This window comes from Pteropus medius, unplaced genomic scaffold (genome assembly GCF_902729225.1).
Source record: "Pteropus medius unplaced genomic scaffold, Ma_sr-lr_union100, whole genome shotgun sequence".
Taxonomy (NCBI): Eukaryota; Metazoa; Chordata; class Mammalia; order Chiroptera; family Pteropodidae; genus Pteropus; species Pteropus medius.
The window spans coordinates 1,090,703-1,117,968 of NW_024354875.1; the positions used below are offsets into that span (position 1 = coordinate 1,090,703).

At 39.7% G+C, this 27,266-nt stretch overlaps 1 protein-coding gene across 7 annotated transcripts in view; it reads right to left on the bottom strand.

Moving 5' to 3' along the window:
* The window catches only part of DIS3L2 (DIS3 like 3'-5' exoribonuclease 2), a 272,704-nt gene that overhangs the window by 237,565 nt on the left and 7,873 nt on the right, over positions 1–27,266 (bottom strand). For all 7 annotated transcript variants that reach the window (XM_039855704.1, XM_039855705.1, XM_039855706.1 and 4 more), the window contains exons 2-3: positions 3,868–4,006; positions 3,181–3,338 (exon numbers count right to left, since the gene is read on the bottom strand). In XM_039855704.1, coding sequence (XP_039711638.1) covers positions 3,181–3,338; positions 3,868–3,910 — 201 coding nt within the window. In that variant the 5' untranslated portion in view covers positions 3,911–4,006. The remainder of the gene's footprint in view (positions 1–3,180; positions 3,339–3,867; positions 4,007–27,266) is intronic.

Below are 27,266 nucleotides of genomic sequence, written 5' to 3' on the forward strand. Positions count from 1 at the left end.
CTTAGCATTAATGTCATCTGTTCCTTCTAAATGACTGGGCAGTCCACTGTCGGGTCACCTCTCTTCTTCTCTTTAATTCACACCCAAGTGTTCTCCAGCTGATTTCACTCTTAAGAAAGGTGAAGGTCACCCTGCCCCACCTTCCCAAACTAGAATTTCTTTCAAGGTTCAATAGCAACTTTACACCAATATGCTATTCTAGAGGGAACTCCTACATGATGCCTCAGGCAGCTCTGCAGACTCGGCCTGAACCACCTTTAGACAAAGCATCATCTGGGATTGTGAAACCAAGCAATTCTACCATCTTCCTACCCATGTCACTTTGGTCATCACCACAAGCCTGAGCCCCTTCCAACACTGTCTATCCCATACTCTCATTTCTCTCAACATCTCCTATAACAATCTCCTGATATTGTATCTATAGAGAGAGAAAGGACATATGTTCTTTAATGTGAGAACTTCTTTACAAAAAAAATTTCAAACTACATGTACATGATCAAGGGTTATTACCAGTCAGTTGAAACTCAGGAAAGAGATTTCTTTGGTCAGTATGGACTCCTCTTCTCCATTTAGGGTAAAACACCAATAAAATGTCAAATTATTGGTCAAACTATTAAAAACAAATAATATTATTCTATTCCTATTTTTAAAAACTCTTTAATATCTCTCAATAAAAGCTTCTCTGGATGGAGAGAAGGAAATGATGTCATAATATACTTGAGCCTAAATACGAAAGTTAACAAATGCTTGTAAGTCTATCTAATAAGTTTAATTTTCTCCAGCGGCATTCAAATATCTTTTTTGTCTAGCTTTTTACCTTACCCATCAAAGCCTGCTCACATAAAGTTTACATCAGAAAGCAGATGGACTCTGTTTCTCTGTCTATGAAAATCTTATTTACAGGGTTGGATATTTCACACAGCGACCTCATATCTGGAACCCATCCCTCTCTCCATCTGCAAAGAACTGCTCTCATCTGCGGAGGGAGGCTCTGGCTGCAGAGTCTCCTGATGTCACAGGCCAGGAGGGATCACTTAAGAACTGGGAATGAGACTTGTTATATTGATCAGCTCTTTATTTTTATTTAAATATCAGCAAAGACTTGCTTCAAAAGCAAAAATTGATAGGAGGGAGCAAAAACTAATACCACTGCAGACTATCTCCCTCACCCCATCTATGTAAATGCTAGAACCAAAACTAAAGGCAAGTTTTCTTCCAAGTTGTAACACCCGAGGTTCCCCTCACTCTTTATCAAAGACAGTACCTTGACCCTTTATTTAGTCAGTAAATATTTATTCGATATAAACTTATTGAGCATCAATCAAATGACAGGCACTGGGCTAATCTGTGGGACTAAGATATGACCCTGCCCACAAGGAAGTGAACAGTCTGTGTGAAGAAACATAAATGTCAGAAGATGGTAATAGGTTTAGAATAAACAGTAAACCAAGAAGTCAGCTCCAGGAAAGTGGCAATGGCCAATCCTCCTTGGAGAATTAAAGTCAAGCTTCTCAACGGGGGTAACATTTACGTAGGGACTTAAAGGTCAAGCATAATTACATTAAGACAGCGGGAGACAGCATTCCAAGCACCAGGAACAGCATGTACAGAGTCACAGAGAAATTTAAGAGCAGAGTTTTCACAGGAAAAGTCTGAAAGTCAGGGTGAATGGAGCACAGCGTACCTGGAGGAGAATGTGAGAGATAGAATGGGAAACGCACACCGGGTCCTCGTGCATGGAACGAGATGAGGGCCAAGAAACTGTAGGTAAAATGAAGTTCAGTGCGTGGGCTGAACAGTAAACCGCAAATGAATGGGTTACGATTGGTCAAATGTCCAACTCTTCTAAGAGAGGCTTTGTCATAGAAATCTAAGGGAAGCTTCAAAAAGAAAAAGCCAATAGTACTTCTAAAGTCAGAAAGATCAACTCATTCATTAAAAAGTTTTCCATTCGAGAGTCTATATTAATCATATCTGCACTTGACTGCAGGTTCAATACAAAACGGTGATAACAAGGAAGAGAAGATGACAGTATCTATTAATTGGCCAGATCGTCGGCCAAAAGCACAAACACAGAAGCTGGGCTCTCAGAATGAGAGAAAATGGAACACAGTCAACATTTTCAGTGAGCCAGGTAACACATGGAATATTTTTATACTAATCGAGAAATTATAGAATGTGCTTAATTCAGGGAATCTGTGGCCCTGCCTCCCCCTGCATCTCATTGCCTACTACCTGTCCCACATTTCATGCCTAAGGAGACCTAAGCTGCGTACTCCACATGGTTTCACAAGTTCACATTTCCATTAGTGCCGCTCCTCTCCATACCATCGTCCCACACACATATCGCTCATCTAATAAGTCCAAACCTGTCAGCCTTCAATACCCACTGCAGATGTCACCTCCCAGGTTCCCAGTTTCCCCCAATCGTTTTCCCATGTGCCCTGGTCACACTTTAGCTGAGCACTTACCCTTTATCCCTCAATCATCAGTCCACATGGCTGCCTGCGCCGCACTGGGCTGCGAGCTCCAAGTGCTGAAGGGCGGTCTCCTGCACCTTCATCTCGACCCCCATGCACATGCTCCGACCCTAAACTGTTCCTGGCACACAGCAGATGCTCGATAAACATCTGCTGAGCCAAAGCACTGCACTCGCTTACAAAAGTGTTTTGTAAACTATAAAGCACTCAACAAATATTCGCTACTGCTGTTTACTGTCTCCTTTTCAACCTTACTCTCTGTCACTCAGCTTCCACATGCTCAAGGCAAACTGAACTATCAATGTGTCTTATGGCCAAACCCTGTTTCCCACTTCTGTCTTGGTAGCTCACACCAGTCCCTCCCTTTACAAAGCTCTTTCTCTTATCTTTACCTATTTAAATTGCACCAATCCATGGCCTGGATCAAATGTGTCCCTTCCAATAAAACATCCCTAGACACTCCTAGCTGGAATTAACACTCCCTCCTCCCAAACCTCAGAGCGCTATGTCTGTCTCTGCTTTGTGGCACTTATTACCTCTAACCGTACTGCAGGCCTAAAAGTGGGAAGCCCTGTTCTCATTAAGTCATCATTTCTCTCAAAGCACACCACAGCGCAGAAAAATAAGTGGTTTAATGACTAAACAGATTACTTCCAATCCCACATACTCAAGGAAGAGCCTTCTAGGATGATTTAAGCACCTGGATAAGTGTTCCTCTCTTCAAACCTTCCGAAACATCCTCCTTGGACATGTAGGTTTCAAATATGCTCTTTTTCTTCCCTCGTACGGACTTGTTCTTTGACTTTTTGTCACCTGGCGAAGCACCAACACCATGTGGGCCAACCACAGAGGACACACCTAGAAACACGAGGCAGCGGTCAAGTCTTCCCTCAACCAAACATCTCTATATTTTTTAAACTGGAGATATTTTACCTCTTTTTTAATTTAGAAAGATCAACAGGAAAATGAAACTCGCTCATAATGATTTCAAACAGTCACAAAAAGGAAAGAATGGGTAAGGAAAACATGAACAAAATGTACACAGATGAGGCCTGAGTTTTAAATCAGCAACACGCTATGCATGGAACATAATCTGAATAATGGATTGAGTATGCTTTGCTTTATAGACATGAACTTTTTAAAAACAGGAATTACTAAAAGATTGCCACTTTTCTAGAGGAAATTAAATAGCTGTGCTCAATATAACAATAAATTAAGATGATAAGAAACCACACTTAATTCTAGAATAAATAACACTGGAGAATATTTAACAGGTCACCAAAAAAAATTACAGCCCCGCTCAGTCCTAAGACCCGCCTCACACCTCCACTCCATTTGTATGTCAGGCCTCCAGGTGCCAGAGTAGACTCCATTTTCCCTTTGTTACCTCTGGGGGTCCCCGGGTTCAGCCTGCAGTCAAGATGGCTCATCACTGGTTCCAAAGGCGCCTCTTCTCTCCCGATCCTGGGGGCCTCCACTGCTCAGCTCTGAGTTCTTCCTGCCTTGAGCAGCTCAGGTGTCACGAGCTGAAGCCAAAGAGAGATGGGTGACTAAAAAGCAATTAATCTATAGCCCCCCCTGTGCTCTCGGAAACTCAGTACTTGGATGGCAAAGGCAGTGTGGTACCCTTCCGTGGTCTTAGTGTCACTTCCTCCTGGGCAGTTAGCACCTATCTGTCTTGAGTTTCTTTTCAAGGCCTTCACCTTCACAAGTATCACCAGCCCGCTTGTCTGGGCCACTTCAACTAACAACTTCCACGAACACGGCAGTGACATGGAAATTAAGGAGTTCTGCAGTTCTGTCCAGTTTGTGAAATGCATAAGAGCAGAAAGGAACACATTTTTGAAAAATGGTATAAAGATCTAGAATCTGACAGCTATAATTAAATAAGTATTAAACTAAGGCTCAAGAGATGTGGCATTTACTAAGTTTAACCTTGACAAAATGACATTCATCTACAAAAACAAGAAGTCAGTTCCTTAGAATTCATCATCAAAACTAATTCATAGCCACAATCTGATATCCAAAACTATTCAGGGAACCCCAGATGGGTCACTAGTTTCAAAAAATGGAAATACTGCAGTTAGACATCTATGTCCCTACTCTTACCTGCCATCATTTCAAACCAGTCATCTGGCCAGCAGCTCGAGAAGCTGCTTCTAAAGAATACGAGGCAGATGCCGGGATGGGCGGACTGGAACGCGGGCGCTGCAGCTGGCCCCTGGCCTTCCACCTGGATACTGAACGTGTCGTCGCAACTTGGGCTTTCTACTCTCTGCTGGCCACCGGCCCAGGATTCAAGCCTATACACGCACATTTCCAAAGTCCTTTCTGCTTTCCCATAAAATGGATCAAGATGTCATTCTGAACACTAGCTTCCACTTCCTCTAAATTTCCCACACACATCTAATACCAAAATGATGTAATTTTTCTTTAAATTGAAACTAATGCTAACTCAGGAGAAGAGAAGCAACAGAGACAAACGGTAACAGGCCGCTTAGTGATACATGAGAGGATTCAGAGACAAAGCCCAAAGGCTGCGAGAAGGGAGAGAAGTAGATGGTCTTAGGTGAATGCCGCCGGCGGGAAAGGCACGTACAGGCGTCCAGCCTGCCTGACGGTCTAGTTCAGAAATGCATCCATCCATTCATTAATCCAACGAACACTTCTGCAAGGCTCTGTACTAGGCACCATGAGGGATATAAAAGTTCGTTAGATTTATAAAAATCATGTTGAACTAACAATTAATACAAGTTGGGAAGTGATACCACTAAATTTTTTTTCTAAGTGCTGGTAAATGTACACAAGATGGAAGAGAAAGGGTACCTCCAGGTCAGGAAATCTCAGAGAGCTTCAGGAAAGACTTTAAGGAAGAACTGAATGTTAGGAAAGCATACTGCTGGCAAAAGAAAGAAAAGAGAGAGAGACTCAAACAGAAAAACAGGCAGGTTCTTGCAACATTAATTCCATTTGGATAGAGGCCAGACTATACGAAGGGAGGCGGTGGCAAGGAAATTAAAACAAGCTGGAAGATCTAGAAAACCGACCCAGGGCTGCAAAGGCAGCAGGGAGTTTCTGAAGCGTGAATGAGCAGAAGAACAAATCAGAGTTGTGTTTCAGGAAAAAATAACAGGGTACAGAGTAATCTGCAGTTGAGAAAGACTAGTGGCAGCCACACCTTAGGAAAGAACTAAAACAGACGAGGGGAAAGGAAGGCCTGAGCTAGAGTTATACACGCAGACACTGAAACAGAGATCTTTAACGTGATATCACACAGGACAGACTGCCACCATTTGGCAACCAGGCATATCTGGAAGACAGCGAGGAGACTGGGAGATGATAACATGACTAAGTTAGAGAAGATGATGAATTCTTCTTGGGGTATTATGTACCTCTACGTGGAAATACACACTTTTATATATACTTCCACACATGGAAATACATCTCTCTACCTATAGCTCAATAAGTACCTCTACCTATATCTCCAGGTGGAAATACGTACCTCTACCTATACCTCTAACCAAATATTTGGAAACTAGAGCATAATTTAAGAGAAATTAGCCAGTCATTTGCATAAATATGGTAACCCAAAGTTTTCTAGAATGGACGAGATTTTCAAGAAAGGGTAAGCCGATACAGAAGAGGGCCTAGGACAAAATCTGGGTTAGGGTAGCTTTGAAGAAATGCAAAGAGGAAGGAGTAGAAAATATAACAAAGAAGCTAATAAAGATGTAAGAAAAAACCAACAGACTCAAATGTTAAAAAAAAAGGGGGGGCCGGGGGGAATAACTTCCAAAGGAAGACAGGTTCAAGATCACGGTTTGCACGCTACTGAGTAAGAATACAAATAATGGCAGCCTTGGGTGGAGCAAGGTTTGGGGGAAAACTGCAAGCAAGAGAAAGCCAATCTGCAACAAGAGTCATATTTGAAAAAGGGGTACTTCATATCAAGTCCTGATGTTGGCAAGAGTTCGAAATTAAGGGGAGTTACTGCCAGTTAAGTGAGATGGAGGTACAGGGATCTTGACTCTAGCGTCCCTAGGTCGGCTGCATCTGTAACTTTCCTTCACGGCAAATATCAGAGTCGTATTCCAATTGGTATGATTGACACCTGTCTCTCTAGCTCAGGAAGACAAGCAAAGTTCTGTTGGGTTCATCATTACAACCCCACTGGTTCCCACGGTATCTAGGTACTCGATAATCACCCCTTAAATGACTGAATGAGTTTTTTTTCATGAACAAGCAGTGAGAACACCAACAAAGCAGGGTCACTCAGGGAAACCATACCAAAAACAACTCAGCAAAGAATGGGAAAAGAACATAGGACCCAGGAAACAGTTTTGGCAAAAATAAGCCAGATGGCTGGGCAGGAAGTCAAAGCTTGCCTTGGGGTATCAAAACAGTGGAAGATGGAAAGATCCCAAGTATATAAGATGCTAAGCAGAAGATGAGTAAACAGGCAACCTTCTCTTCTAGTGACATAGTTGTACAGGCCCATTAACCCTGGACAAATCCTGGGCACTCCTACCCTGACACAATGAAAGTACCGGTCGATTTCTAATCCTCGCCAGCTTCCAGAACGAGGGCACTGGTATATGGCCCGACTGCCCGCTGGCTGCCAGAAAGGCTGTTTTACCACAGAAACTGCTGTACGTTCTGAAGAGCTGGGCTGAGAGTAGCATGAACAGGGCAGTAAGAGTGTCACACGGTACAACAAGCGGGAATGAGGAGGAAAGGGGGAAAGGCACTAGACTTGAAGAAAGCAAACATCTGGGTGAAAGAAGTGGTGTCTTGAGACCCTTTATATTCTCCAGACCAGCACAATGCATAGTGCAAAGCAGGCAATCACAAAATTTAAATAAATGAAGCCTATTTGGGACAGAAACCAGGTTACAACGAATGTATACTAATGAGAAATGTAAGTAGCAGGGCCAGAATTAGGGTGAGGCAAGCCAGGTACCTAGGACATAAAATTTACAAAAGCGAAGTCATACGAATGCCAGCCCCACACGTGGAGGACTCCAAGAGTGAGTGTCTCCATAAACGTTTGTACCCTCGGCGTCTCACTTGCCTTGCCCTAGTCTTGGCCCTGATGAGTAGAAAAAGCAGATGAAATTTATGAACCTAAAGAAACAAACAGAAATTCAAGGTGAAAGGTAGAATAACTAAAATGAAAAATTTACTAGAGGGGCTGGTCATCAAATTTGACACAGCAGAAGAAAGACAGCAGAAGAAAGAATCAATAAACCTGGGAAAAAATCAATCAATATCATCCAATCTGAAGAAAAGGAAAAAGAAATGAAAATTAAGAATTTTTTAAAAATCCAAATCCAGAACTTGTAATAAAGAGTCTGGCTCCAATTTTAGACATTTGACCACTGACTTACTTTAAGCCTCATCTCCCCCTGCCCCTTTGAGCTATCTGGACAGGTTGACAACAAAAATCCACTGTGTCCCCACTTTGGCCCTAACGGGAAACTTGAATTTTGCAAATCCCCCACCTGCACATGGGAACTTCTCTCCAGTCTCCTAGCCATCATAAAGGCCTAACCTACTCCTTTGTCTTGGCTCAAGCCAGGCCAGACTGGCTTGTACCCACCTTATCTCCCCAAGAGTCTCTTGGGTGAGTAATAAATTCTCTCTCAAATTTTCTTAGTGTATGGAGTGCAATCAGCATAAACATCCTACTAATTGGGAAGTGGCCCATTCCACCTCCACAGGGTGACCACAGAACAGGAACGAAAGGGGGGACATCTCTACTCACCTACAGAAATGAAAAGGACTACAAGGGAATACAATGAACAGCTTTAGGTCACTAGACAACTTAGATGAAATGGACAAATCCCTAGAAAGACACAAATTACTAGAGTTGACTTAAGAAGAATAGAAAATTTTAAATTAAATTAAATTAGTAATTTAAAATGCTCCAATAAAGAAAAGTCCAGGTAGCTTCACTGATGAATTCTACCACGCATTAAAAGAAAAAAATAATACTAATCCTTTACAAATTTTTCCAAAAAATAGAGGAAACATCCCCCACTTATTCTATGAAGATAGTATTCCCTGATACCAAAGGCAGACAAAGACATCACATGAAAAAATTACTTTTTAAACATAGTTTGGATTTTTAAATTTCTTCTTGGGTCAGCTTTGTTAATTTGTATTTTTCTGGGGATCTGTCAATTTCATGTAAAGTTTCCCTTTTTGAGGGGGGGCAGAATGTTGTTCAAAATATCCTCTTGATTTTTTTTTTATTGAAATTATTGGGGTGACATTGGTTAATCAAATCAAATAGGTTTCTCTCCTGATTTTCTTAATACCTATAGCTGTCCTTTCTGACATGATGAAAATTTTCAATTATCTGTGTTATCCAATATAGTAGCCACCTACCACCTGTCTTTTGAGTATCTTAAAGAGTGGCTAGTACAACTGAGAAACTGTCAAGTCTGAAAAGTTTGTATTTCATCTTTATTCTTATAGGATATTTGTGCAGGGTTTAGAATTCTAGAGTATCAGTTATTTTCTCTCAGTAATTTGGAGCTATTGTTCCATTGTCTTTGGGCCTCCATTGTTTCCGTATTTGATTTTTGGTCTAATTGCTGATTCTTTGAAAGTATACTATTCTCTCTCCCCACTTCCGGCAGACTTTGGAATTTTTCTCTTCATCTTTGGTATTTTACAGGTTTACTATAAGATAGCAAGGTACGGATTTCTTTTCACCCTGCTTGGTGTGAGTAAGGTTTCTTGAATCTGTTGCTTGAGAACCTTCATCAGCTATGGGAAGTTTCCAGCCAATCTCTTCCAACATCACTTCTACCTCAATCTCTCTCAACTCTTTGTCTGGGACTCAAATTACACACTGACCTTCTCAGTGTTTCTGGGTCTCCCTCAATCACTTCGGTAATTCTTCTACGTCACTAATTCTCTCTTCAGCTTTATATAATCTTCTGTTGAAGTCATCCATTAAGCTTCTAATTTCAGTTATTATGTTTTCAAGTCTATATTTTCCATTTCATTCTTTGGAAACTTTCCAGTTCTCTACTGAAAATGGTGAATCTTCTATCTCTTTGAACAAGGTAAGCATAGCTATACTAAAATGGGCTCCTAAAAAGCTCCAGTATCAGAGGCCCCTATGGATCTGACAATATCTCCTGTTGTTTCTATTTGATTTTGTTCATGTCGTGCCTGATTTTCTTAATTCTGGACATTATAGTTGTAAAACGTGTTGCAGTAATAATGTTATCATCTTCCAAACAGGAATTATATTTGCTTCTGCCAAGCACCTGAGACAAATAGAGTAAATTATCTCAATCTCTTTTCAGGGTTAAATGTATTTGAAGTGGAGCTCAGTTCCTGCAAGGGCCTATCTACATCCTTACTTGTAGGTGGTAGCCCATCAGGGTCCCAATCTCAAATTAGAGTGGTTCACCAGGGCCACACACTCCCCACATCAGCTGGGCCCAAATTCCAATCTCTATCTCTCTGGCCCTAAGAGAAAATCAAATTCATTGCTCAGTTTTCCAGCTTCTTAGTCTTCCAGTTGACCCCCCAAAAATGCATAAACATTTATAGGAGACAAACAACTCCAAATACTAGCCTCATCTCCTTAAGCCTTTATCCTCTCCTACACAGTCACTCACTATTGCCTTTCAAATGCCTTCAATGGGTTTTTTGATGGGTGGGAGTAAGACAACTTTTCTAGTTGTTACTGGAAGGAAAATTGGTTTCCAAATATTTTCTATGCCATAACTGGAAATGGAAGTGTCAACCTCACTCTTAATTCTTTCTCAGTCAATGCTTTAAATTCCCATCTTCCTTCTATGTGGCTCACTCTTCTCTTTGACAAAACGCCAGAATTTCATCTATCCTCTTCTCCCTTCCTGTAAATAAAAAATTATACTCAAATTAAGACTAGTTTTTCAGTTACGGGTTAGCAATTCTAAAACTACTTTCTGTATATTCTAGGATTTAACAAATAAGTAAATATACTGTGGATAATAGGAGTCAGGTTTGTTGATGTTGGAGAAATTATAAATATAGAAAGTGGAAAGGCTGGTATAGACCCTGTGGTGCTGAAATGGAATTGGAGATATCACTATAACTCAGTGGCTTATAATATGTGGAGACAGATATAGAAATATATACATACACACATGTATACATATATGTTTGTGCAGATCCTTATATGATCTAGCTGTCTTCTAAGTAAGAGGGCCTAGAATAAAAAATATCCCAAGAGCAATGAACACATGTGGTACCCGGATCTCAATTTCTAAATACTGTTGTGCACAGCTATAAGAAACCAGGGCTCCTGAGAAAAGTGGCCAACTATAGCCCACAGGCCAAATCCAGTCAGCCACCTGTCTTTGCAAATAAAGTTTTACTGGAACACAGCCATGCTTGTTCATTTACAAATTGTCTATGGCTGCTTTCCTTCTGCAAGGGTGGAGTTAAGTAGTTGCGACAGAGACTGTATGGCCCACAAAGCCAAAAATATTTACTATCTGGCCACTTAAAGAAAAAGTTTGCCAAGCTCTGGCCTAGAATATCTTGTTGTTCCAGAAAGTAAGGAAACACTCAAAAAATGATGGGGACATGTCGAAAGTTCACAGGAGCCAACTGAAAAGGCTCCTACTGGCCAAATATACGACAATTGAAGTATTAAATTTTTTAAACGATAGCTTATATATAACCCATTAAATAAGAATCCATGAGTCCACGATGATAAAAACAAACAAATAAATGAAAGAGAGGAGCTCTTCCTCAATCAGAATCTCAGCTAATAAGTGAAGAAAAAGTGACGGGCTTAAAAAATTACCATTGGCAATCAGCAGCAGCATCATTAATTCAGACTCATCAATGCATGCTAAAACTGCGGGTAAAAGTTTTGAGGAGTAACAGAATATTAAATAGACTCAAAGATACTTATTAAAGACAAAGAGGAAAAGCGTATCATGGAGGAAGCTGGCAGATCACCTTAACCAAGTGATCAAAATAAACACCTGCAATGGGACAGGTCAACATCACAAACTTCCTGATACATTATGAAAAACATGTTATTTGTGAAACACGAATTAAACTCAAATTGAGGGACCTGCTACAAAATAAATGGCCTATAATCTTCAAAAATGTTAAATTCATGAAAGGTAAAACTGTTTCGGATTAAAGAGACTGCAGATACATGATCGCTCTATGCAACTTGTGATCCAGGATTTTCTTTTCACATAAAGGACGTGACTGGAAAACTTGAAGACATCTGAATAAGATCTAGAGATAACATCCATGGCATTACATCCATGTTAACTTCCTGATTCCGATCATTGACAGTGGTCACAAAAGAGAATGGCTCTGAGCGCCTGCAACTTACTCTCAGTTACAAAATAAGGAGGGGGAGCAGGTGGGGAGGGATCTTAATGTAGTAAAATGCTGATAATGCCGGGGAATCTGGTGAAGAGGATGGAGTAATTCTGCGTATCGTTCTTGCATCCTTTCTGTAGGCCTGAAATTATGCATTTCCCAAAAGAATCCAAGTCTTTAATGATAAAATCATATCTGTTTATTGCGTTACATTTTTTTCTCATGCTAAAGAACATTTCCAGCAACTGACAATATAACAATTAAAAACATCCCTTAACATGGAATACAAATGATGTACTAAATAAAAGAAGTTCAAATAACCAGTAAAAGAATATGTGGGCTACAAAATCATTTTATCCTGTTTCCTATGGGCCAAAACAGATTTATTAGCTGCAAGCTCAAATAAAATGATCTCAAATGAGAGTTATGTCAGTAAAAACACTGCCTCTCAACAGGTCAGAAGTGACTTTATTCACATTTTACAAAATATTTTGAGGATTTAAAAGATTAAATGTCCTGAAAGGGACAACAACCCAGCACTTTTTGCAAACACAGCTGTTGGATAAAGCTCTTGAGAAAAGAAAAGTTCTGGAATGGGAATCAGTTGTAGGAAGAGATAATGGTTATAAAATATTAAGAAAATTTTGGAATTTTTCTTTTTACTCTAATAGCTGACCTGTTTCTAAACACGTGCTTCATCACTACATGCTAGGACCTCTTTGGGCCCCGGGCACAGGGCAATGAACACAGGAGCTATGAGGTCCCAACCCTCATGGTACGTAAGCAAATCTAGGGGGTGGAGAAGACAAACAAGTAAACAGCTACCAAGACAGTGGAATGGACCGATGGGACAGTGACAGTGGAAGGGGAAAGAAGACACTGCTTTAGCCCTAGTGATCAGGAAAAGTGTCCACTGAGGAGACAATGCTGGAGCCAAAATCGCAATGACGAGAAGTCACCGTGTGAAGGTCACGGGGTAGAGCCTTCTTGGCAGAGGGCATGACAAGTACGAAAAACAACAAAGGAGAAACAATCTCAACATGTTCAAAGAAGGTTTTTAAAAAAGGCTTCATTAATATTCTCAGTGTAGTAGATGATACCAAAGGACTATCGGTCTTGTATCAGGCATGGTAATGGCATTTTGACTGTGTGTAACGATTTCCATGTTGCATGCCATGTATATGTATGTGAAAGTACGAAAAAATGACGGCAGGGGTTTCTTTAAAATATTTCAGCAAAGAAAAAAATTTCAAAGGGATGAATGAAGCAAATGTATAAAAATTCTTGAATTTAGGAAATGGATAAATGGGGGTGATAAACTACTCTAGTTTTCATGTTTAAATTTTTCATAAGTTTTAGAATTTCACATAATAGAAACTTCATGTTAAAATGGCAATACCTCCCACCTTCTTTCTCTTACTTTAATACCCAGCTCAGCTCTTACCGCTTCCCTTCTGTCTTCTGATTACCTCATTTGAGGAGACAAAAATGAAAGCTTTAAAAACAGGTATACGCTGGACAGGTCTTACACTCTCTGACAAAGCCAGTTTCTATGACAGACAGAGCTAATCTACCAAAGGCAGAGTTGTAACCCAGAGAGAACTAAAAAAGAGAATATGAAATAAATAGCCACTACTGCTAAACAAGTCATGCTTTCTGAGAAGAACGGGAATTGCTTGGACTAAAGACCATTTTCCTGAGATTAAAAAATACAACAGGCTTCTTTCTTCCCCCTCCAGTCCATGGAGACTTCTCTGGCAAAGAGCTCCTGATTGTGAAATCCCGCCGTCGGTCCTCAGGCTTGGTCTTACTTGACCTTGCTGTAGCCCTCGCAGACACAGTTGAATACTCCCCCTCTACTGAGCCTCTTACAACCTTGGCTGACATGACAGCAGTGCAAAAGATGGCCATAACGCCTTCCTTCAAAGGTTAAGTGTTCCCGCCATAGCCCCTCCTGAGAAACAGGAAGCAATTTTTGTCCCATGTGACCAGTCTGAAGGAACCAGGAGTGGATCCCTGACCCAACAACTGATGATCCAAAGAATGGTGTCAGGAATTTCTATTTCTGATAATATAGTGGAGTCGATATTCTGAAAAACCTTCTGATGCCAAATTACTACAAATGCCGAACAAAATATTACCAACTTCTTAAGAGCACAGATGAGCTCTCAAGAGAGAAGAGAAAACCTCCAGGAGCTAAACATCAAGTGGAAAAGAAGATGCAGAAGCTGAGGCTACAGAGCCCCCGGAGCACAGCGTGGTGGTGGCACCAAGAGGCTCGTAGTCTAAAGCTGCAGGAAGGGACAGAAAAAAGGGTTCTGAGCATAAAATGTAGAGGGCGGGGAGTCATCCCTCCTGCAAAACATAAAGGGCAACCACTCAGTGAAAAGATGGGAGAGCGGGGGAAAAATGCACCTACTGGCGAAGAAAACAATCAAGAAAGGTGTCTGTTTTGACCCGGGCTCCAGCTAGGGGCACAGGAGAGTTTCCCCGAAAATTCACGAACATGGGCTTCCGGTCATGCAGCGTAGCCTAACCCCAAGTGAGCAAAGTGATCCTAGGTGGCTAAGGTCCCAGGATGCTGCAGGAATCAAAAAATCCTCTCGGAACTATCTGACTCAGAATATTCCCAGTCAAAGGCCAGATGAATGCTTACAAAACACAGGAAGAGGAGAGCTTGAGGAAGAGAGCCATGACGACTGAGAGTCAGAGAAAAAAAAAAAACAGCAAAATGTGGTGCAAAATAATTTCCGGTCATAAAAATGATAAATACGCAATATTTTAAAACTATAATGTGGATAAAGAAAAAGAAAAGCAAGTGGAAGAAGCTTGCTAAAAGACAAACTTTTAAAGAATTAAACAGATCTTTCAGAAGTAAAAATAAATGTTGGTGGGTAACTTTATAGGTAAATGTACTAGACTGCCTCTGTCCTTGAGTTTTTTAAATTGTCAGGTGGTTAAAAGCAAAAGTATAATATTGTCTGATATAGTTCTCAATGTAGGTAAAGGAGATATTTAAGACAGCTAATTATAAAGTAGGGAGGATAAAGGGGCCTAATTGGTGGTGAGCTACCTGCATTTCACCTAAGGTGGTGAGGTATCGATATTACCAGGCTATGACATAGTAAAGATGTCAATTCTCCCCAAACTGATCTTTAAATTCAACCCAATTCCTATCAGAAGCCCCAGATTTCTTATAAATATTAACAAGCTGATCCTAAAATTTATATAGAAATGCGAAGGAACTAGAATAACTAAAATAATGGAAAAAAAAGAATAAAGTTGGAGGAAGCATACTACCCGATTTTAAGCTATCTATGAATGTGGTATCTTCAGCAAGAAAGACACACAAACCAATGGAACAACACAGAGAACCCGGAAAAAGACCCATATAAATATGCCGAACTGATTTTGTAAAGAGGTGCAAAATCAATTGAAGGGAGGAAAAAGTCTTTTCAACAAATGGTGCTGATTAGACATCGAAAGACAAAAATATAGACCTTAACCTAAACCTCACATCTTGCACAAAAATTAATGGATACTATGTCTAACATAAAACTATAAAATTTTTAGAAGAGAACATAAGAGAAAAACTTTATGACCTAGGATTAGGTAAAGAGTTCTTAGACAGGACACCAAAAGCATCATCCATAAAGAAAACAGTGGATGAATTGCTTTTCTTTTCATTTCTATGGTCATTGACATAGCTGAATGACAATTTTAAAAATTTTTATTCAACTGGTTCAACATTAGAGCTCTTCTCAGAAGACTGAAAAGTTAGAATCTGAGTTGTTTTATCCTTAAGTAGTAAAGTAGACAGGTGAGAGAGACTTATGTATAACCATCTCATTTTAATGACATTGGCTAGACACCATTTACCTACAACCTATCACTTTAGGATCTTTGTGAAAAATCTCCGGGGAATTAAATTTAAGAGTTTCAGACCCTCAGTGCTAATTCTAGAACTGCTGTTATCAATCGAGGGTTTCTCATAAAGAAAAAAGGCCATCTCATGTACTAGAACCTGGCTGACACCATATTATCTTGACCTCTAGTTCCCAAATGCTTCTCTAACTTGTAAAGTATTATAACTCTCAGTGGAATTTAGGTTTATATAGTTTTAATCTAAATTCAAAACCACTATACTAGCAAAGGTAATAATACTTAGATTATAAAATATTTTATTGACTTCTGCAATCCCAAAGCCTAGCAAAGCGCCTTCTAAATAATAGCTCGATAAAGTTTGTGAAAAATTCCATTTCCAAAGGAAAAATGAAATGCCAAATTTAAGAAGCCGAAATAACGAAACTCATTGAAATTTCATCACCTCAACTCATCACCTCAACAATCAACCAGACCCCATCGCTTCCACTCTACACTCTCCAACAAGTGACAGCCCCTCCTCATGTCTGTCAGTGTTCTAGGGCTGGTCCGTACCGTCTCTGCCCTAAACTAACAGCTACAAGTTTCACCTGCTTCGAGCCCATCCTCCTTCATATCTAGCTCTTAAGGATTTAAAAGAACTTTAATATCATAATTTGTGGCCCAACATTTGGACAGTTTGCAGTTTAAACCCTAAAGCTGCATACAAGGAATGACTTTGCTCTTTTGAGCGCCGAAACTGCCTGCAAGGTAAACAGGCCCCCTGCGCTGGCCGGGCTGTTTGATTAATCGTACCCCCTAGACCGGAAGTACGCAACCCAAAACGTTTGTTCTCTGAGTCTGAATGGAAAGTAGGACGTTGATAAATGCTTAATCATGTTTCCCATTGTTCTTATCACTGAAAGTTCAGTTGCCCACTCAATCAGAAAATGAATGATGTAAGTTTACAATCTTATTTCCCTAGTGTTGATGTAAGAAACGTCCAAATCTGTAGATAATTTTAATAAGATTTTATTTGACTCAAACTGATGACATTGCTGGTAAGAGAGATTTCAAATGCTCCGGAGAATGACAGTTTTGGAATGCAGGAGAGATCCTAAGAAAGATTATGTGAAAGTGAGGGAAAGCAAGGCGGGGACTGGATTACAGGATAGTTAAGCAGACTATGTGCTCTCCTGAGGGTGGTTATGCTTCCTAGGCGTCTGAAAAAGAAGCGTTTCAAAGATGTGTAACCTAGATGCACAGAAACAATGGCCAGGGCTACTTTAAGGCAAAGATAAACCTTTTACTAAGGAAGTTCTGTGCCTGAAGTGTGGCCACCCCCCATGACCTGCCCAATTAGGAGTTCACGACCAGATCACCCTGAGAGGTGACTTTCCCTGGCTGGACTTGACAGTTTTATTACAGCATCCCATTTTCATCCACACTAGCAATCCGTCCTTTTAGTAATCAGCTCCTTGCAACTTAAGCATTTGAAAAATCCTGTTCTACACACACACACCTCGGAGCCTGTCTTCACTTCATACCAAGGGCTACATTCTCTGACTTGTACATGATATATGAATAAAACGCTCTTTTAATTTCTTCTGGAATTTTTGTTAACTTTACTGGCAACAAAGGATGACATCTGAAGCGACCCCCTGATCTCCTCCCTTCGCAGCAGAGAACGCAATGCATTCAGACACCTGCAGAGACCCTTGAGCTAAAATTGCCTCCCTCCACCGTTGGGGGGCGTCCACGGGTTATTCCTCTCAAATCCTCGCTCTCTCACACTGTCAACTGAGATCTGAGAGGTTTATTCTTAAGGGAGGGACCCTTCTATACCCTTCTTTTGGATGCCACCGAAATAGATCACAGGAGTTAGACTCAACCCATAAGATTCCAGACTAGTCTTTCTGTAGGTTCTCAAAGAGACATCTTCATTTCATGAGTGCTAGGAATGGGTAACCCTTACACTGAAGCGCCTCTGCAGACCTTCCACCATCTGACACCCCTACAGGTACATGCAAAAACCTTATGAGACTGAGACCTGCGACTGGCTGGGTCTCTGGACTAAAATCACCGGAGACAATGACTTAAAACTGACGCCTCTGAGGTCTTTTGATGTTCCTAAATTGGTTTATTTAAGGGTCCAATTAAAACAAAGAGGTTTCTGGACTCCCAAAAGCGATGGGAAGCTTTCTTCAATTGGTATTTTGAGGCTTCCAGGTGAAACCAGGAAGTAACTCTCAGTTGAATAAGAGACTTCACAAACTAGAGGAACCCTCTGGCTCACGTGCTTGATAAATCGTGCCCTGTGTGGCAGATAAGCAACACCCCCTGGACCGGAACTGCTCAACTCAAAGCCTTTGTTCTGTGAGGCTGAACCAAAACTAGGACGTTGATAAATGCTTAATCATATGTTCCCATTGTCCTTACCACTGAAAGTTCAGCTGCCCTCACCAATCAGAAAGTGAATGATGTAAATTTGTAACCTTGTTTCCCTAGCAACTCTTCTCTTTAATGATCAGCTCCTTGCCACTTATGCTTTTTAAAAACCCTGTTCTCCACACCCCCAACCTCGGAGCACGTCTCCAGTTCACATCAAGGACTACATTCTCTGATTTACAAATCACATAAGAAAACAACTCTTAATTTCTTCTGGAGTTTTTGTTAATCCCCTGAATCCCACGGGCAGCTCACCTTTCCTAATGTGTGGCCCTGATTATGTCACCACCCCACTTAAATCTCACATCACTGCCTCAGAAGGTCCTTCGGCACCTGCTAACTTTTCGGTCACTTCACCCATCTTTTCATGTCTTATTATTTTCACTGAAGCATTCAGTTGTTCACCATTCACTCATTTAACAAAAATGTATTGAGCTCTTACATTGAACCAGGTGCTAGGCTTGGCCCTAAGGAAAACAATGGAAAAAAAGAAAAGAGATGCAGTCCTTCCATGAAGCTTACAATCTAGGGTAGAAGACAATGTTAATCAAACAGTTATACAAATCGATGTGTAATTTCAAACTGAAATTCATAGCCTGGATTGGGAGAGTACAAACACACTCCCAATGGCTATGGCTTAGAGATCAAAGGGGAAAGTAGGGTAAAATCAGGCTGGAGGGAAAGCAGGGGCCACACCACGCTGCAACTTGCAGGGGAAATTAAGAATTTTGGTTTTTTACTTTAGAAACAATGGAGAAGTACTGAAGGATTTCAATCAGGAGGGTAATATGATTAGATTTACATTCTGATAAGATCCCTCTAGCTTGAGGGAAGAAAATAGGTTGGAGGTAGAACAAGAATGAATGGGGCCCTAGTTAGAAGGGTGTTTGAACAATTCATGTAGAAAATGATGGTACTGAAATCAAGAAATTTTAATCAAGAAATACTTAGGGGGCCAAATCAACAGAACACAGTAAGGGGCTGGACATTAAAGGGAAGGGGAAAAGATAATCAAAGATAACTTCATGTCTGCCAGCTCATACAACTGGACAGATGATGGTGACAGTCACTGGGACAGGATTATTGGACTGGGGTAGAGACCATCAGCTCAGTATTGGACACACTGAGTATGAGGTAACTTTGCAACACGAACAGATGATATCAAACAGGCAGCTGGATATACAAGTGAGGAGCTCGGAGAACATCTGGACTGCGGTCAAATTTGGGAGTCACCAGAGAACAAACAGTAATTTAAGTCGGGAACACAGATGGGATCAGTCTAGGGAGAGAGTATGGAGTAAAAAGAGAAGGAGCCTAGGATTGAGACTTGAAGAGCCTCAAAGTTCAGTAGTCAGGAAGAAGAAAATCAAAATTGCAGAGACAAAAAAGAAATGGCCTCCTCAAAAGAAGATATAAGAGAAAACTTGGGAGAATGCTGTCAAGAAAATCAAGGTTTCAAGAATATAGTGGGTAATAAAGTCATACTCTGCTACGAAAAGAAAAATAAAAAATTAAGTGTTCATGACTTAGCAGCATGGATGTCACAGGGAGCTTGGTGAGAGCTGTTTTAATAAAGCAATGGGAATAACAGCCAAAGAGAAATAAGCTGAGGCATTAACGGGCAGACGCGGAACTAATGCGCACAGTAGACTCTTCTGTGAAGTTGGGCTACGAAAAGGGAGAGGTGAAATCAAAAGACAGAGTTTCCATTTTTTGTTGTTGTTGTGGTTGTTGTTGTTGCTATTATTTTCATTAAAGGGGAACTTTGAGGGCGTCCAAATACTGACAGGAAGGAACAATTGAGAAGGTGGGCCCCAAGATAAATGACGGCTTCTCTGAGGGGAGAGAGGGGGTCGGGTACATTTTGGCTAGTACTCCTCCACCATGTGCTGCACTCCTCCAGCTCACACGATTCACTCATCCTCCACTCCAACCGCACTCTTAAAACTACCCGTTAGAGAACAGCTCAATTCCATATCCTCTCCCCTCTGTGAATCTCGCCTAATTTCTCTAGCTCTTGGGATCCTTTCTCTGCAACCCCATGGTGGTATACTATGCTTCCCACATTTATCTGACCACGAAATCCTTTACAGCAGGTTCTACAGAATATACACGGGGAAATAAACATCCTACTTCTGTCTGGCTCGTGTCCTGCCCCCTCAGCACAAGCTTCCTAACCACAGCAGAACAAAGTAATATCTCCCTCATAAAGTCCTGAACAATGATCTCATGCGGCTCTTACTTCAATATAGTAAGTATTGAAGACCCCAGAATGTTAGCTCCAGAAGCGTGGGCCTTGTCTGTCTGGTTCACCGCTGTATCCCCACTGCCTAGGAGGGCACTGAAATGTGAATTATTAAATAGTAGGGATTATGCTTTATGCCTATTTGTAACAGTGCCCTATAAAGTACACTCAATAAATGCTCAATAATATGATGATTTATTATGGCCTTATGGCAGAATGGGAATTAAAAAGACAAAATTTGACAATATACCTTGACACTGATGAAAAATGAAAACCTTCTATAATGTCTCTTAACTCTAATTTTAATAACAGTTGTCCTCAAAATACTAAAACATTTCCCCATATTTCAGAATTTAAGAAAACCCTTACAAAGACAATTGAACCATCTTTCCCCTGCTTGTGAAATTCTTTTATAAATTTGTATAACACTCGAAAATCTCAGTGCCTATTATGAGATTTATCTGAATGCTAGAGTTTAATATTTTCACATCTTGATAATATACTTCCTGCCTTTACTGACATGTAAAGGTAGGAAGTATATTAAGGATATTGTTAGGGTGGATCTAAGTATCATCCCCCTGCCTCATATAGACAGAGTCATCTTAATGTCACTGAAGAACCAGAGTTCTGGTCACACACACACACACACACAAAAACCACAACAAATATAAGATTTGCAATGAGGCAGTGTACAAAACCAAAATCGAAAGAGGTCACCCAGGGTCTTCTTAAATATAAGCTCTGCTACCAAATAAAGACCCAACATGTTATGAGGTGGAAACTACTTCGTTTTTCAACAAAAAGCTTCATTTCTCATGTGCACTTTGTACAGGACTTATTTTAAATTCGACCTCATGTTTCTCTTCCATATTTTATTACGATTAAAGTCATCTACAGCAGGGGCCCCCAAACCCCAGGCCACAGACGGGTGCCGGTCCTCAGCTCCGCCTCAGATCATCAGGCATTATATTCTCATGGGAGCACTGGTCTCTGGTGCCAAAAAGGTTGGGGACCGCTGATCAACAGAATTACTAAATTTGAATGAATGAGATTACTTCTTATGCATTAAAGACCTTCACACCAATTGGTACTTTCAACTCCCTGAAATTTATTCTATCTTCTCTTTTTGGGATAAATGTGCAGACTTTGGAAACAAATTCTAGACAAAACAGCAAAAGCCTTAGGTTAAACACAAGTACCTTTAGAAACAAGAAGAAATCTCTCTTTATCCAGTGCAGGAAGGAAGAGAGAAACTTGTGAAATATAAAACGCTAGGAACTAAATAAAAACTTCAATTTTTTAATGGAAATCAGAATCTAAAGAAGCACAGGATGCACCCACTGATGTCAGAATTCATGTGTGACTCCAAACAGCAAAAGGAAGTATAAAAAGAAGGCAAGGGGGAGGTATTTTCAAAACATGGCAGAAATCACACTGAAATATCTCTACCGTGATCAGTAAACTTGGGTAATAACAGGATCAAACAATATTCTCTCCTGAAGTAATTCAGGGGCAGTACTCCAGCAGCGCTGAAAAAGCCGCCCTAAGAGGCACTGGAAGTCGTGATATCTTTTCCATTAACTCCTGGTCCTCACTGTCAAATAAAGTCTGTCTGGGATCTTATCATTTTTCTTCATAACTTTTGGGGAAACTTTTTTATCTCCTTATTTTGAAATTTTAAAAACATACACAAAGTAGAAAAAAAGATGCAGGACACACACACACACACGCACACTCTTCATCTCTCCATAGATACACACATACACATAGTAAATTACACTGAAGCATGTGGGAAGACTTTTAAATCCCCTTTTGAAAATTCTAAATCACAGGTCATAAATGGCAAAATGTTCTATTCAGCAAACAATTCAGCAACAACTAATATTATCACTTAGCGCTTTTACTTACATAAAGCATACATTTTATGGAGCAAGGTTATCATATAGGGTCATCCAAATTTCATGCTGTGATACAGAAGCAACTCTTCAATAACAGAACTAAAAAATAATTCACCTACCAGCTATATGCATAATTTAAATGGTAATCAAAGCCATCATCCACCCACATACACTAATCTCTCACCATTAATGAGACAAAGGAAAAGCGGGTTGCACGTGGCCAATTTTTATCATGGCAATTTGGAAAAATATGTGAATTTCAAAATCCACAATTGACTGAACAAAAGGACTAAAATATACAAGAACTGAACATGGTTTTCCCTATCTTTTTATTATTTCAAATAAAATATCAGTTTTCATGAAAACTATTTTTTTTACTTTACACAAGAGATCAGTATCGATGTGACTTCTATGTTAGCGCTTCATTTTTTTTAAAAATCCATCAGTTATATCATTACTTTCTTCTTGGAAAAATGTTGCTACAGCAATGCCTACTCTCTGGGCTGTAGGTGAAACATCTGGAACTTACTACCTTTAGATTCATTCAGCCCCATGCAAGGTAAGGCCTCGTTAAGGATTACGTTCCTGCCAACACACAAGGTCCCTGTAGTGTCTTGCAGAAAGCTCACAGAACACATGCAAAGTTACGAGCAGTTTTCCTGTCCCATCGAAGTCATAGAGAAGAATTCCGGCATTATTCAAGATATCTGGAGAAATGCAGGACACTAAATTCTAAACAGCTAAATGACTAAGACTAACTCCAGACCACAGATAGGAATACGAGGACACTTTAATGACCCCCTACGCCAACTTGCCGATTTTGAATCCGGCCTGTCAGCTGAGTGCCCTGTACTGGGGAACCTGGGAGAGATCCAACAAGACCAACTGATGGTAGCCCTCCATCTGTGGAGAAATGATGTTCCTGTCAACGTGAATGACTTTGAAAGATGGTGAGTCCAGAGTTTGCCGCTTTTCAAAACTCTGCATTTCCCAGATAAACACCTCTACCACCCAGAAGGGCATCGCCATCGATCTGTTTAATAGTTAACAACTTCAGGTACTTAGTAACAAATAGGACAATAAGACAAGTAACCAAAATAATTGCAAAAACACTGAAATGCAACTACGACGAACCTGTGATATTTCTTCTCCCTGTTGCTTCAAAGACCTCAAACAGCAACCCAGGAATCCCTGCTTCTCCGGGAGACAAAGTAAACCTGAGGCCTGCGGGCTAGGGAGATACGCTAGGCCCCCACCACCACCCGCCTCCTCTGCCCAGCTTCCCAGTGCTGTGCGAGCCTTCTGAGCAGGAGGACGGAGTGTGGGATGTCCAGAATCTTAGAATTATTTTAAAACTTCATGCTGCCAGTGTTCTACTTGTCATTTATGGGGAAGCTACATCATTAAGGTCTTGCTGCCTCTAGATGCACATTAAATATGAAACCTATATTCATACAGAGCACGATTCGTTAATCCAGATGTGAGGAAATCCAAAGTTAAGATTCCCACAGCAACTGTAACCCTGGCAAACCTGTACACATGTATTTTGTATTACTTCAGATGGTAGTGACCTTAAAAGAAATTTAGAAAGAAAAAGGATATTTTAATCTCCATACCTAATTATGAAGAACAACTCCCAGACAGATCAGAGATTAGAAAACTACCTTTCTAAGCTCTTTCTTCGAGACAATTAACAAAGACTGGGCCAAGCACTGCAGAAGATGCTGGAAGAAGCAATCCTTACCTGGCCTGAAGCACAGACAGTAGGGTTTCCTCTAAGCTCTCATTTTCAGTTTGCTAAGACAACCAGCTATTGGATGTTTAAAACTTAATTTCAAATATTTAATACTAAAAAACACCTGCATTGTGATTCCATTTTATAAATTTCAAAAAACATGCAAAATTAAATAACAACTTAAGGATATAAACTATGTGGTTCAAATATGAAGAAATTACAAAACTCAGGTAACCTCTAAAAGAGGAAGAGGTAGGATTAAAAACAGGATCAGAGAGAATTTCAATGGCAATAACAATTTTTTCTTAAACTAGCTGTTTGGGTACATGGATGTCCATTGTCTTATTATTCTGTATACCTCACCACATATTTTGCATACATTATTTTGTAACTTCTCAGCATGAAATAAAAGACCACAATTTTAAAACTAACAAGACTACGCTGAATGTATGTAAAGGCATACATAGTCTTTTAATTCTAGATTCAATCTCTGTCACTGAAAATCTGGTTCTATCATGTCCTTCTAATTAGTCACCTGTTAGGAGTTTGCAAAATCCTTGATTTTCATCTTTTCTTCTGAAATTGTACCAACAAAGAGATTCATGGAGGTGGGGCAGGCTTACAGCAACGAGCAGTGCATTTTGTTTAAACTCACTGAGAACAACTGGCGTTGACTTCAAGGAGCTTCAGCAAAGAGGGCACTTGCCAGAACTCAAGGGTAAAAAGGTTTGCATAAAATAATTAAGAGCGCTGCAGGAAGAATGATGTAATTTGAATAATAAGATATTTTCCTATTAATTATTTTTTTAGTTGATTGAAATAATGAAACCCTGGTTGAAATCTCTGCTCTCAATTCTTTTGAGATACAAAAATTAGAGTGAGCGCATCCTATGTCACAGCCAATTCTGCATGTTGCGGGCAGTTGTGAGTTCAAGGTCAGTACCATACACACTCTTCTCTATCAGCCAGAAGTTAAAAAGTCCCAGAAAACCGGGCCTGGGCTCTGCCCACAACACTATCATGTGAGCATTCCTTTCATTAGAACAGTACAAGATTACACAATGACAAGTTGAAGTAGGATTCTGGATGCCTGAAGAAGTGTGATACTCCCTTAGCATGGTAAACTGACTGCTGAGACAATCAATAAATGAGTATGCTGAGTTCCTTGGAAGAAATTTTATGAACACAAGATTTAAGATTTCTTATACAATAAACAGTGCAATCACAAGTACCAAAAAAAGTAGAACTAAAGATGCTATAAGATTTTATTAATCAATCGATAACCTGTGAATTAATTATGTGCAAGTCTACACTAAGTAATAAAAGAGAATGTTAAAAGAGACCATCCCTGTGTCAGAAGCATGTAGCAGCTGAAGAGACGAGAAGTATAAAAAAGTTGTGTTAAAGCCATCAACAATATTCCATAGTTCAGGTCAACCACTCTAGTCATCTGCTATCCACATTCACGACCAATTCTGCTAAACACATGCCCCGCTCTTCCAACCCCACGCACTATAGGAGCTCTTCTCTCCTCCTCTAATGCTTTATCCTCCTTAAAGAAACCTGTAAAATTGGACTTGCCCTTCAAAGGTTGATCCTAAAAGCTTCCTGCATCTTTGGAAGTCTTTTATAACCTACACACTCCCTTCTAATCTGTCATAATTCTTCTCTTTTGATTATGGTGCCTTTTCTACTCTTACTCCTATTTTAGCTCTATACTTGTCTTATCCCTTGTACTGAAGCAGGAGTAATGGAAACAGCAGAAGTTGGGAAAACTCTGAATTTAAAAGTGAACATTAACTGTCTAACTTTGACCAAGCCAAACTATCTTTCTTAAGCCTGTTTCCAAATACACAAAGTAGGGAAATTATTATGTACTTTGTATTACTTCTTTAATAAGTATGGTGTGTTTGTGTCCGAGACAAAGACAGAGAGAATGCAAAAATATATGAGAATAATAAAAAAGGACAGAAAAGTAGTAGTTATTAGAACTGTGTCTCATATGTTCAAAAAATTAGAGGAAATATTGAACAGGTTAAGAGACATTAAAGATATAAAAAAAAAAAAATCCAAATCAAACTTCTAGAGATAAAAATCTATGATGCCTGAGATGAAAAACAGACTGGATTTAATTAACAGCAGATTAGACACTGCTGAAGAAAAAATCAGTAAAATTGATAATAAGGTAATAGGAACTATCCAAAATGGGGGGAGGGGGGCGGAAACAGAAAGAAAAAATGAACAGAGAGCATCAGTAAGCTGTGGAACAACTTCAAGCAACCTAATAAATGTGTAACTGAAATCTGCAAAGGTAAGGAAAGAGAGAGGTGGGTAAAGTAAAAACATTTGAAGAGCTGAAAATTTTCCAAACTGATTAAAAACTATAAAATCACAAATCCAAGAAGGTCAATGATACAAATCACAAGAAACATAAAACTATACCAAGACAGATCATAATCAATTTTCTTAAAACCAGTTTAAAGAGAAAATCTTAAAAGCAGCAGAGAAAAAAGACCTATTAAGTTCGGAGGAACAGAGATAAGGATGTCAGATTTTTGTGAGAAACAAGCAAGGTAGAACACAGTGACTCAAAATCCTTATAGCACTGGTAGAAAAAAAACTGTCAACCTAGAAATCTTTATGCAGCAAATATATCTTTCAAAAACAAAGGCAAAATACAAACTTCTTCAGACACATGAAAGCTGAAATAATTATCACCAGCAAATGTGTATTACCAGAAGCATTAAAGGAAGTACTCAACGTAGAAGGAAAGTAGTAACAGATGCAAACTATTCCATAAAATTAAAGGAAAGGTAATAGTACTTCCTAACCCATTCAAGGTTGTCAGCATTGTTCTGATACCAAAGCAAAAACAAAGATATTACAAGAAAAAATATCTCAAACTAGTATGTCATAATCATAGATGCAAAATTTTTAAACAAAATTTTAGGAAATCAGTTCCAAAAATATATAAAAAGAACAGTACATCAGGACCAAGTAGGGTTTATCTCAGGAATGCAAGGTTATTTCTAACATCTGAAAATCAATGTAATTCACTATATTAAGAAACTAAAAATGAAGAAATGTATGATTTCAGTAGATTCAGGAAAAGCATAACAAAATCCAACATTCCTTCTGATAAAAACTCTCAGTAATCTAGGAATAGAAAGAATGAATGACAAAGAGCACATACAAAATGCCTATAGCTATCATCATACTTAATGGCAAAAGACAGTTCCTAA